The sequence below is a fragment of the Nannobrachium achirus genome (genome assembly GCF_963921795.1).
Source record: "Nannobrachium achirus genome assembly, chromosome: 18".
Taxonomy (NCBI): Eukaryota; Metazoa; Chordata; class Actinopteri; order Myctophiformes; family Myctophidae; genus Nannobrachium; species Nannobrachium achirus.
In genome coordinates this window covers 36901951-36915569 of record NC_137825.1, presented here as the reverse complement: position 1 = coordinate 36915569, position 13619 = coordinate 36901951, and the positions used below count along the sequence as shown (strand labels likewise).

The window sequence follows — 13619 nt, the reverse complement described above, 5'->3', positions numbered from 1 at the left end:
ACGGCCTGTTTTCTATGGACCATAGCTTACACACAGATCATCACAGCTGTATTTTATATTCCCTGTGTGAAAGATAAGACTTTGAACGGACGCGAACTGGAGCGGCCGTGCGCACAACGTGCACAGCACCACTGAAAATCAGGTAAATAACATTATTTATGGCAAACCTTTGGCAGCCTGCGTGTTAATATAATATGATACAGAATTCATCATGGCCTCCCATCCTCACCAGTCTTGGGCAGGATGGTGGCCCTGTGGATGGTGACATCCTCAAAGGTCACGGGGGTGGTTTCCATGACAACCCCCAGGCTCCTCATCAAGGTCCTCCAGGCCAGCACCAGGTAGCCGGTTGCCGGGTAGAGGACACGGCCGTCGATGCAGTGACCCAACATGTAGTAGTCTGGAGACTCTGGGTTGATGTCTGCGTGATGGAGGAGAGAGTTAGTGACCCAACATGTAGTAGTCTGGAGACTCTGGGTTGATGTCTGCGTGATGGAGGAGAGAGTTAGTGACCCAACATGTAGTAGTCTGGAGACTCTGGGTTGATGTCTGCGTGATGGAGGAGGGAGTTGGATTAGATGCAATTTCTGCACATTTTACCCACGTGTACAGTAAGTCAGTGGTTTTCAGCCAGTGGTCCTTGAGGGGGTTCTAGGTGGTCCCCAGCAAAATGATGGGAGATTTGGTAACAAAATGAACCCTTACAGATATTTAAATGAGCGTAAAACTCATTTTACGCTCTCAAGAGTTCGATTATTGTTAAACACCTGCATTAGTTATTAAATAACTTCTATAAATTCTACATTCTCTAATTCTTGTAAATTTTTTACAAGAATTAGAGAATGTAGAATTTTGTTCAACGTTTGCCTGTTATCGCTTCTATGGTACCACAAAAAAGCATGGAACTGTGGACAAAATCTCAAGGGAGATAAAATCGTATTAAAAGTATGTGGTGCTGCTAGGAAACGGGAAAATACTGGAAGCTAGTTCTTGCTCTGATAAAGACCGTAAGGTCGAAACATAGAATAAACATTGTTTTATTTCAATCTCCTCGAGTGCTCGGATCTCAGCTTCCTTTTTCTACAATAACAAAATATTATATACCTTTTGAGTCTGAGAGGCCAAATCTCATCAAATGTTGGTCTGTGGCTCAAATGCCCAATAAACAATGGACCTTGATGGCTTGATATGAAAACCACTGCAGTAAGTGATTCTGATCAAGAGCAAACTCCAAGCATGCCAACAGTGACACACTGCATACATTCTAAGTTCTCACCAATATTGTAGACAGTGGCAGATGTAGATCCCCCAGAGCCGCAGGGGAAGTCCTCCGCCTTTGGGACGTCCCAGGTCTGAGCGTGGTCCCACTGCACCAGGGGGGAGATCAGCGGAGTGCCCGCTGGCACCGGGTACTCCACAGACGGACACATGCGGTTAACGCCCACACTGACGCTGCAGAGAGAACAAACAAGAGCAGAAATATGACAAACAAGAAGATTCACTTGTGTACAGCAGAGCTACTCGACCTGGGGGGCCAGCCCAGAATAAAGATGTAACGGCAACAAATACTGTTTTCTGTTTATTCCAGTAAAAAAATATAAAGAAGTCTTGCTGTCCCGACGGATCAGAGAAAATATTTTTTGAACAACTTAAGCCCTATTTTATACTTTGTCATGCAAAGTGTTACATGAAAAAAAGCTGATCTATTCAAGCTCACATTGCTCTACAATATGATTTTGACAATAATTACGCGCCCAAAACAGGAAAAGCAGGTGGTTAACTCAAAGTGATAGTACACCGGCCAAAGTGAACTTTGTGAACCTATTCTGTTCAATATTCTGTTCGAAAATTATTGTATTATTCAAAAACCACTGAACTGGTGACAGGCCCGTTTATTACACCTCCCTCCCACCCTGAAATATCTCCACAGGTACACTAATGCGATGTGATTATGTGATGCAACAAACCCATTCATGTAGAGCTTGCCAACGTGTGAGAGGAAGAACTCCAGGTTGTTGACGTGGCCTCTCTTCATCAGGGGCAGGATGGCACAGGTGGGCTTCAGGCTGCGTTTCAGGATGGCCTATGGACAGGGGGAAAGAAAGGAAGGGGTGGGATAGTTATTATAGTGTTGCATTTTTTGTTTGTTTCTATTTTGTAGTTTTAGCTTGCTTTGTAAATACACGTTTAATATTTCAGTTAACCAATTATAATTGTTTTAAATTCTAGTTGTTCGTTTTTGTTAACTATCGTCACTGTCAGGCAGAAACCTCTTTCTCCAAGTTACAAATGTGTATGTTTTATTTTTCTTTTGTAAAATAAAGTGAAAATAGCAGATCTACAAGTACACTATTTTAAATCGGTTTCCACCCGACAACGACACTATAATAATAACCCTGGTCTCTTCACGGCAGTTCTGATGGCATACCTGCAGCAGCGCGTGGGGCGCGATCTCCACCACAGCGGCGTTGTCAGGCACATGGTTGAGGGCCTCCTGGAACAGCACCGGGCTCACCAGGTTGTTGACGTGGTATTCGGCCGAGCTGTACAGGGACAGCGGGGACTCCCAGTCTTTCTCTGGGATGCTGGTGCTGACCCAGCGGGAAGAGCGCTGTCTGGGTGTTTTGATCACCTTGCAGAGGAGGCAGAGAAATGTATTCGGTTGGTCAAAATACGGGGGAATAAAATCCTGTATGTTAGGATTAATTATCTTTACTGAGGTTAAGATTATGAATAGGGTTAGGTTTTGGCACCATTTTATTGAGGTTAAGGTTAGAAATAAGGTTAGGTTTAATCGTTTAGGCATAGTTTACTAAGGATATTAAAGATCTCAAAGGAAAATAACAAATAAGCCTTGCATTACCTGAGTTTCCTTATAGTTGACCTTGTATAAGTGAACTGTACTGTCATGAAACTGTACCTTTTCCTATCCAAAACCTCTAATAAATACCTCAATCCATCAATCAAAAGGCATAAACCAGCGACTCTACTGGTATACTGCTGACTGACCCAACATGAAGATAAGGTGGTATTACCTATTTTGACCAGTAGGTGTCACTGTCATACTAGGTGTTTTTCTGTGTGCAGTATAGTAGTTGGCACTTGGCAGGAATGCATACCTTCTTGAGGGCAGCAAGCAGGTTTGGGGCGATGGCAGCCATGTAGTACGAGTGGAAGGCCACTCCGGCACTACGGACCTCCTTGGCAAACACGCCGGTCTCCTTCAGCTCCGCCACAAACTTACTCACAGCTTCCTGCAAGCAGCAGACAGACAATACAACAGTCATCAAGGTGTTTCAACATGCGGGGCTGGAGCTCAGGGGGGGGGGGGGGGGGGGCAGAGTCTTAAGAGAGGTCCTGTTTAAAGGAAGAAAACAGCATGGCCATCCTGTGTGTTAAAAGACAACTTTGTTTTTTTACAAGAAGGGTTCATATGTTAGATAGTCATTAGAGAAAAGAAAAGATCAGTGTTAAATTGTTTTCATTTACTTCTTTCTATTGTTTTAGTGATTTTAACGATTTTGATTTGTGGCTAAATATGTCTTTTTAGACACAATAAGCCCATTCCCAAGATGCACCGCAATCTGTCATGGGTTATGGGTGCTGGTGTAAAATAGTAACAAAGAAATTGTCGGCTTATTGTGTCTAAAAAGACATATTTAGCCACTTGTACGCATGCCCCCAACCACTGAAATCAAAATACTAAAATCGCTAAAACAATAGAAAGAAGTAAATGAAAACATTTTAACACTCATCTTTTCTTTCCTCTATTTACAATCTAAAATATGAACCCTTTTTGTAAAAAAAACAAAGTTGTCCTTTAAAGGGGAAGACCACCCATTTTCAATATTGAAATATGTCATTAATATAACTTAGAGGAGTTGTGTGGAAATAGAAAAAAAGTTCCCCCACCTCTGTGTTGCCTAGAACTGGAGGATTGATTTTGGGGTTTGTATTGTAAAGTACAATGTGTGATGTCATCAAGTTGTAATTTACAATACAAACCCCAAAATCAATCCTCCAGTTCTAGGCAACACAGAAGAGGGGTAACTTTTTTTCTATTTCCACACAACTCCTGTAAGGTATATTAATGACATAGTTCAATATTGAAAATGGGTGGTCTACCCCTTTAATCAGGATCTTTAAATTGTGATGATATGCATGCCAAAATGTTAACCAATATTCATATGGTTAAAGTGGACCGCAATAGAAATAAGCCGCTGGCTTCTTTGCGTTTATCCTTTTGATAATGGTGTTACAAATTAATGTATGTCATTTTACATATGTTTTTGTTATCAATAAAGATGTCAAAGCCAAACCAGATGACACATATTTTCAGGTAGTTATTGAAAGCTCAGATTATACAAACAAAGAATGAATACTGGATATCTAAATTACACTGGAGTCTACAGTAAGTCTCCATTCCCAACTACAAGACAAAGACATTCTTCTAACCTACAACCACAACATCTTTATGTGTTCTGACCACATCTGGATATCATTATGTGTACATTACTACTTCCAACATAATAACCGGGACCCTGTTGGTTCAGCACATATGTTCTACCCATACGTGTCCTTCTACACAGGGTGAGAACATTCAGTTCTATGATCTTTCATCTTACTCTACCCAAAATGTCTGTAGCTATTTCTAGCTAAAGATGAGCTTGTAGGTCGCCTATTTTTTGACAAAGTAAGGGGTTTAAGTGGTTAATGAAGTGTCTGTTTACCTGAGGACCAGAGATGGTGACGGTGTCCTCTGCGTTGTGACAGGCTGGGACCACTCCCTGAGGACACTGGGCCTTGCACTCCTCCCATGTCAGCCCTGAGACACACAGACAAATACAAAAGATGACATGAAATAAAGAGTGTGGTGGACATGAAAAGAAAGGGGTGGTCAAGGTACCCCAATGGGTCCTTTAAGGGGTGGTCTCCAGCAACAGTTTAACCACTGGTAACCCTGTTTGATTCTTTGGCAGTTCGAAAATAACACATCGACAAGCTAACTGTCAGATGATCTTGAGATCTGATCTGATAATTTTGAGGTATTTGTATTACAAAACATACATTACTCACTTCAGCCATATAAGTTTTTTTTGCCATTTGAAATTCGCCATTAGATCTGCTATTTTCAAAAGATTTGTATACATTAGAAAACTTTTGAAATGGGACATTCTGCAGTACTTTTGGTACTTTAATTACATTTCGATAACAACAATTTTGTACTTTTAAAATTGTAATTCCGGACTTTTACTAGAGTATTTCCACATTGCAGTATTGATACTTTTACTTTACTAAAACATTTGAGCACTTTTTCCACCACTGCATACATTAGGGATGTGAAAAAAAATCGAAAATCGACTTGAAAATCGACTCATGCTCACGGCGACTCAAAAAGTACGAGTCGAAAAATCGAAATTTTTCCCCCAAAAATGTTTTAATCGCTTCAAAAACGTTATAAGCGTTAATGTTTTCCAAATGTGAGAGGACCGGTGTGTGGGTCTCTGTGTCGGAGACGAGTGCATGTCTGTGTTGTGCATGCTTGCAACTACTGGTTGAGAAACACTGCTGGACTGGTCTGATGCGCGCGTCATAGCAGTGCTATATTAGAAGCAGGAAAAGGTACAGTTTGATGACAGTACAGTTCACTGGTACACGGTCAACTAAAAAGAAACGCTCAGGAAAGACGTACAAACAGGCTATCAGTCCTCCTCACACACGCTGCATGCAGTATTCCTTACCGACGGCGGCCATTCCTCCAGGAGGCAGTTTGGCCTCCTTGATGCAGCGGCCTCTCCAGTAGGCAGCCAGCACGGCCTCGCTGTGGCTGAGGGAGCCGTCGGCGTAGCCGCAGGCCAGCTCCCCTACAGAGTGGCCCACGATGCCGTCTGGCTCCAGGCCCAGCTTTGTCAACAGGTCAATCTGGGCTATCTGTGACAGGCAAGGGGGGACAGGGAGAGAAGTTGTGCAACTTTGCCGATTTGTGTCACTTGTATACCGTCGTTGTCGGGTGGAAACCTTGTATGTCCGAAAAACATGTTTGTTTTGTATTTATCATTTTAAAAATGATTTAAAACAGATCTACAAGCACACAAACAGATCTACAAGCACACAACGCCTCGCGGTGCGAGGCGTTGTGTGCTTGTAGATCTGCTATTTTCATTAGTTTTGTGTGACAGTCTTGTATGATGAAGCAGGGCTTTACTTTACGGAAAAACATACAGTGGTTCACAGAAAATTGAGTCGCCTCAGGTATCTGTAGGTACCTCTGGACACCCACCGGTCTCTCTGGAGATGGGAGTGTCTAAAAATAGGAGGCCGTCCTTTCAGCTTATCTTCTGCAATACAGTCAAGTGACACTAGATGGCATAGCAGAGCAATTAGTTTAACTATTTTGCTGGGGATTGAAATGAATTGAAATGAACCACAGAAGAGACTACTGTAGATACTAGAGAGTAATTATACTTTAAATGGTGTAAAAATACATTTTGGCATAGGACTTTTTCATTAAATGTTAATTAAATGTCTCATTTGTATTTGTAAGGGTCCATTTAAAACTGGCTATGGGACTAAAACGGATAATTATAAAGTTAACAGTTCACATGACAATGAGCTTATTACCAGCACTTAATAACAGTTCCACTGTTTCAGAGAGAGCATGTTTCATTATGGAAAAGCTCTGCTGTTCGCTTGTCTGTCTTTGTTTCCTTGTTGGTTTGAAAACATGTGTCTACCCATGTTTTTCTTAGATTAGCCAACTAATTCTACTATTTCTTTGCATTTGATGTAATTGGTGTTGGTGTAATGATGTATTACCTAAGTTCTAAGAATTACTTGAGTTCAATGTTGAGGTATTTGTATTTTACTTTAGTATTTACAAATTCAATTTGGTGGTCATTACTTCACAGTGTCTATATATCATTGATTACTGCACCTCTCAGTTCTCAATTATAAACATTTATAATCATGTAGTCCAGGGGGCGCCTGAGGGATTGAGCATACAGTTATGAGAGCACTGGCCAAACTGCATTCCTGGCACTCAGCCGATATCACACGTCGGCTTTGTCCCTTTCAATGTGAGCAGGGCGTCACCCAGCGTCAAAGCCCGCCTCCACATCCTGGCTGTCTGCAAAGGCTGTATGTCTACTCGTGATGTAGCTCTACTGTAGCCTATACAGTATTCTACCCCCACCTCCAAAATAATAAAAAAAAAATCTCAACTGAACTGTGTCATGTTCCCAGCCTACATAGGCCTATACTGTGTATTTACCCTTCAACTATAAAATATATATTGTTTTTAATGAGACATGCTTTGTAATTAGGCTATGCTCCCAAATCCATATTATTATCGTCTGTTCGCATATTTCAATGAGTCCCGCAAAAGGAGGTTTTTAGCGAGGTGAAGTGAAACACCAACAAAAGTCACCTGGAAGATGAAGGTCGGAACATTTATAGCCTATGGAGCATATTTCTGGACATTATCTACGGGGATGGGCTATTTCTCTATCAAAATAACAACTTTTCTAGTGTTATTTCTTATCCTGGTAAACATCATGGGTCTGTCTGACAGACAGCGTTCCTTGTTCGGCCATGTCAGATATATGCGCTTTCTCTAATTATCCAACAGAAGAGAGAGAGAGAGAGAGAAATGGTCAAGCCTATAATATATTCAATAGAAATATATTTGTTATGCCAAATTACAAAACCAAACCCGAGTGGCCCCGTAATGGTCTTGTCCAGTTCCGTCCCGTTCGGATTCTTTTTTTTTTTTTTTTTTAGACCTGTGACATTGTCCTGAAATCCGTTTATTTCCGAGGTTCAGAGAGACCCGAGCATTTAGCTTATGATTAGGCTATTAAAAGTCCATGCGTGCCTCTGCCTTTCATGTGGTGAGGTCTACTCAATCTAACATACTGCTTTCAAATGTAAATGTCACAATAGTCTACTTGTTATCCTGCTGTTCTTATTTCAATATTAATTATTAGTGAAAGTTAGATGAAGTTAGAACTCAACTGCTCTGCTGCTGAGTGAGCAAGCCGATCGAGGCGCGATCGTCTATGGGCGGGATCAGCAAGGCCGTCAGTGATGAAAAAAAGTACTCACATGTTTTCCTTAAGTAAAAGTAGAAATACTCTTTTAGAAATCCCATGTTCAAAATATAAGCCTTAATTGGCTTGAGTAATGACGTTTTGGTATCAAAATGTAGGCTGTATAAAGAAAACGGAGCCTATAGTCTAGTCATTTCACAAATGTAGCCTACCATTTGTAGATTATACAAATATTTGAGCAGATTAAGCAATATTGTGAGCTTGTATTTTCAAATGGCCTAAATGTAGGGCTGAAGTGGTTGTATGCCTTTATAGCCTAATAATCGAAATTTGCAAAGTATCTAACTGTTTTCAAAAGATTGTAGTGGAATAAAAATAGCCTACTCGAGTAAATGTACTCAGTACACCAATGAAGCCTGCGTGTGCCGTCAATTCAACACGGGCGGACAATAGAACTGGTTCAACATGTTTGGCACAGATACTTGTGTATTGGAAGCAATTAGCTTGTCTAGAGGGTCGCCTATATGGTCAGCTGCTCCCCCTCCAACCGTCCTACTGTATATGTTCCATGTGATGTTCTCCCTTATAGACTGTTTTTATTTAATTTTTTGACACTTGCTTTGGCAATGTAAACGTATGTTTTCTCACAAAATGTCATGATTACCGAAAAGTATTGAAAAACAGTGTGGTAAATAATAGTTTGACATTTTAACTTGACCTTTCACTCTGTAATTAGAAAGGGACCCTTTCACAAAAGCAAAAGCGATTGGTCATGTCAGAGGCTTGGTTCTCAAAAACCTCCTCGCTGTCACATCTTCTTCTGAGACGTTGACATTTACCAGAAGAGGAGGAATGGAGAAGGATTTCTACAGGCATTAGGCCTACATTTATGACCATGATGGCATTACATTATTATTATTAAACCACAATCAAATGTTTGTCCAGGTGTCTGGGACAACTAATACATCTTTATGAACAACTTTATGAGGCTATTGGAAAAATGTTGCCTACTGCCTTGTTTCCAAATAAAGAACAATTTCAATTGAACATGTGAACATATATTTAGCTTATTATTATTATGTCACGTTTATGTTGTTTTGGGACAGTGTGTGAACCAATTATTTTGTAATTGTTTGTGTCACAACGTTCTGTCATTTGATGACTTCTCCGCCTCTCTCTCTCTCTCTCTCTCTCTCTCTCTCTCTCTCTCTCTCTCTCTCTCTCTCTCTCTCTCTCTCTCTCTCTCTCTCTCCCAGCCCTAGAATATATATATACATACAGTATATAGTATCAAAATCAGCTTACAGTTTTTTTTTCGATTGCTAAAACACATTTTTTTTAAATTTGGCACAATTTTCACAACCTTTACTTCTGTCCCCAATCGCTTGACTCAATTTGTTACTACTTTAGATTTCCTTATCATATTAGACTCTGACTTTCCTTCTTTACACTCTGATGTAAATTTCACATCACCTTGTTGTCAAAACACAAGACACACTTTTCAGGTTTGCACACACTTCTCACATAAAATCTCATAGCATCAATCCACAACACACAAATATTCAAATCTCTAAACTTTCGGGTCAGGCGAGCAATTCAGAGCCAGGTCCCACTGCTTCAGGCCATGGAGGAGGCTTATGGAGATGTGGGCTTTGAGGCCTGTCAGGGCTTCATGCGGCACTCTAGGCCAGGGGTTTTCAAAGTGGGTGATGGGGCACCCTGGGGTGCCACGACGGCAGTCCAGGGGTGCCGCGAGATCATTTGATAATATTTTGAATTTATTTGGACACTTGAAAAAATATTATTTATTATATAAAGTACAAAGTTATTTTCAGTCAGTTCTAACCAAAATGGCTATTATGTAATGGCTCAACGTTTTCCTCGCAACATAATCACTAAAATATCGTCACTGTCGGGCAGAAAACTTGTATCTCCAAGTTTCAAATGTGTACGGCTTTTGGTAAAGAAAAGCCATGCTACATCATACAAGACTGTCGCACAAAACTATTGAAAACAGCCGATCTACAAGCACACAACGCGTTGTGGGCTTGTTTGGAGTGTTTGGGGGTAAACGTTTAGACCTACAGTCAATAAAATGTTTTGTCTGCATATTTGTGTGCTGTTTTATGTTTGTCTATGAGAGAAGTGGGCATACACTGGGTCATTTTACAAAAAGGGAATTGGTTCATTTACCAGAGTAATTGACATTCATTCAGTGTGTTCCATTTCGACAATTGTGTTTTCAATTTTGCTCTTCAGTGTTCTGTTCATGCTTGGTAGTGTTCAGCCAAAAGCTAGTTGTGTTTATTCAATGAATGCATGTGTGTGTCATGTGAAAATATGGCTGTGTTTACCAAATGAAAACACGAGTTCCATTTTGTGAACATGTTAAGAGATTTGATGGCAAAGAGTTGTTTTGCAAAGGGATCTTCAACGTTTTCACATCAAGGACCCCTTAGTTGAGAGAGAGATGAAGCAGGGACCCCCACAACCCTTTGTACCTCAACCTCTGTGCTTACTGCTTAGTATGCTCTTTTTTCCCCTCCACACCTAAAGTATTTGCCGAAAATAGCCAATCTGCAAGCTCACAACACTTTGCAGTGTGAGGTGTTGTGAGCTTGTAGATCTGCTATTTTTGAAAAATTGTGAAAATGAGTGCAAGTCTTTGAATATCTTTGACCCGATCTTTGACCCGACTTCTAAATCCTTCCTCTAAAATCGAAATCATGCTGTTCTCAAACCTTTTCATGTGAAGGACCCCCAAAATTACAGGTATTTGGCCACGGACCCCCCATCTCAAAATATGTTATTCCAGGGACCCCCCAGAAGCAAATATTTGAGTTACAAATGTTCGCTTTTAAGTAGATATATTCAAAGACTTGCAAAAAAAAACATGATTTAAAAAAAATAGCAGATCTACATGTGCTTGTATATTTGCTATTTTTCAATAGTTAAAGCAGTCAATAATCCTAGGCCTAAATGGGTTAAACAAATAATTACAATTTGAGTGCAAAAATAACTTGAAAAGAAACTATTTACAAGCTCACAATGCAGGTAGAGATAACAAGTAACCAACAAGTAATAGACTCGAATAGTCGACTCATATTGAAGAATCGCCACCCCGTGGCTGAACAGCCACACTACACGTTGAAATAAAATATCACATTTCTAGGGGGCGCGGCTAAGAATTTGGAGGCGTGTTTGACAGAGGTACCTCTAGGCACCTCTTGACACCTCTAGGTGTCATTTTAGACTTGGCGACGCTAAATGTTGTAACCCACTGTACACGTTTAAAACTTGGAGATACAAGGTTTCTGCCCGACAGTGACGATATATTCATTTTTGCCCGGTCGGGACACATCCAGGAGTAGAAAACCACTTTTCACTGATCCCGACAGGCTTTGTTTCTAGATTCATGTATGCGTTACATGGGTTACATTAGCATTAAAGGCTGCATCCTGCAAAGTTTAACTGTAGTGGCGAGGAAGACAGCTTAATTGATAAAGATCACAAGATAATTAGACAATAGGAAAGCCGTGGAAGATGTCTGGCTGCACATTTCACCGTGTACTACTTTATACTAAAGAAAAATAAGGCAGAGGTCATTCTCAAAAATTGCATTGACATGGAATGTTTAAATTCAAGGACTTATTCTTGTACCTGTATGGCAGCGAGAGCAACAAAGGCATGCACTGTGTCTTCAAAGGTGTTTTCGTCGGCCTCCATGAGCAGTGTGGAGATGCACAGTCCCGTCTCCTTCAGAGCCACATCGGAGCGCAGGATGGACTCTCTGAATTCGGGCAGTTGCATCATGCTGCGCCCCATGCCGGCCCACTGGGTGCCCATACCTGGGTGGATGGACACACATTCACTTCAATACGCTGTCCAACTGAAAGACATTCTAGCTAGCAAAACACGTCTGCAATTACAAATGGGCTGGAGGGTCCACAATAGAAAAATACATATTCTGAAGCAAGCCTGCAACTCAAGTCACACGGCTGGATATGTGATACACTCTTTTCACATCTTCACACATCCATCCAGTAAAGCCTGTATCAGAGTCGGGTCCGCGGTGGAAGGCTATCCACCGCGGTGTAGTGCCGTGTAGTCTTTTTGAGCGTTAACGTTGTAGTTTTATGACTCAAAAAGACTACACGGCACTACACCGCGGTGGATAGCCTTCCACCGCGGACCCGACTCTGATACGGGCTTAATAATACGGTCTATTTACAGTGTGAAAAATGTATCCTCCCACCTCCAAACAAGCACCTGTAGGCTCTGACACTAGATTTCTCCAGGGGGAAGTTAACTATAATCACTCTCTTCTCTATTATTTGACTCGTTTTAATACTTTATATGCTGCCATTCTTTTAGGGCTTTTTAATCAATCACATTTTATTTTAACTTACAATTTTGGCTTCCAACGATTATGAGAATAAGATAGAAAAAAGATTACATACATTACCATTATGCTTTATTCTATTTTGTGTTATACCTCCAGTGCACCCCTTTGTTTTTACAATTGTGTGCTTTCACCCCTTCCTAAAAGCCCAAACTCCCTCTCAGCCAGTCTGTGAGTAGGCTTTTCATCTCGAGTCAAGATGAAAAAGAGCCTAAGAAACACTTTCCTTTGGTTTCAAGGAGTCTGATGAGGAACAACAACAAATACTGTGCATTCACAGCGGTGTCTACACCCCAATGCAATTTGTTTACTGTTCGTGCTCTCAATATTGACCAAAGTAATCGTGGTGAATTTTTGCCATATAGCAGCCCTACATTCTTTCTCAATACACCCATTTCACGCTTGGTCGTCTGACTGAAACACAGTAAAAGTGCTATCCTAAAGTGAGCATTGAAGCGCAGAGCAGACCACTCACCTGAACAGATGTACCAGAGAGGCCTGGGAGTGGCCTGCGCCTGCTGCACCTCTGTGACGTCGCTCTGCGAGCCAATCAGAGTGTAGCCTCTAAAGGGCATGCTGGCCGTGGGAACGTCGGCCACTTCGTTGAGCAGGGAGAGGAAGTGGTCGTCCCCGGCGTGCTCCTTCCCCTTGTTCAGCAGTGCGCCGACTGCCTCCTCCGTGCGGCCGCAGGCCTGCAGGACCCTGGGGACCGCCCTGGGAGGCGCCTCCGTCATCATGGGGGGCCTCTGGGAGACGGCGTCGACGGGCTGGAGGATCACGTGGACGTTGGAGCCCCCGAAGCCGAAGGAGTTGATGCCCACGATGCCCCCGCGGACGGGGAGGGGCTTGTCCACCACGCGGAGGCGCCCGTCGGTCAGTGCCGGGATGTCCTCGTTGGGGCTGTTGAAGTGCAGGTTGGGAGCCCACACGCCATGCTCCAGAGACAGCACCACCTGTTGGGAGGAGGAGCAAATGATCGTGAGGCTGCGCCGGGAGATGAGTGAGTGGATAGGGCGCCGACCACATAATCTTAAGTTTCGATTCTAAACGTCCCTGGTTTGATTCTGATAACACTGAGACCAGAAGAATTTGAATACTCAGCCTGGAGTACTACAAAACGAATAGGGGAACAGAGAATCTTCCTAAACAAAGGCCTTGTTCCACGTCTC

General features: G+C 41.9%; 1 protein-coding gene across 1 annotated transcript in view; it reads right to left on the bottom strand.

The window, feature by feature from the left end:
* Positions 1 to 13619, bottom strand: part of fasn (fatty acid synthase) — a 58785-nt gene that overhangs the window by 26904 nt on the left and 18262 nt on the right. The window contains exons 9-17 of the mRNA XM_080747970.1: positions 12926 to 13403; positions 11709 to 11896; positions 5742 to 5931; positions 4731 to 4825; positions 3120 to 3254; positions 2429 to 2632; positions 1968 to 2083; positions 1277 to 1452; positions 230 to 421 (exon numbers count right to left, since the gene is read on the bottom strand). Coding sequence (XP_080604096.1) covers positions 230 to 421; positions 1277 to 1452; positions 1968 to 2083; positions 2429 to 2632; positions 3120 to 3254; positions 4731 to 4825; positions 5742 to 5931; positions 11709 to 11896; positions 12926 to 13403 — 1774 coding nt within the window. The remainder of the gene's footprint in view (positions 1 to 229; positions 422 to 1276; positions 1453 to 1967; positions 2084 to 2428; positions 2633 to 3119; positions 3255 to 4730; positions 4826 to 5741; positions 5932 to 11708; positions 11897 to 12925; positions 13404 to 13619) is intronic.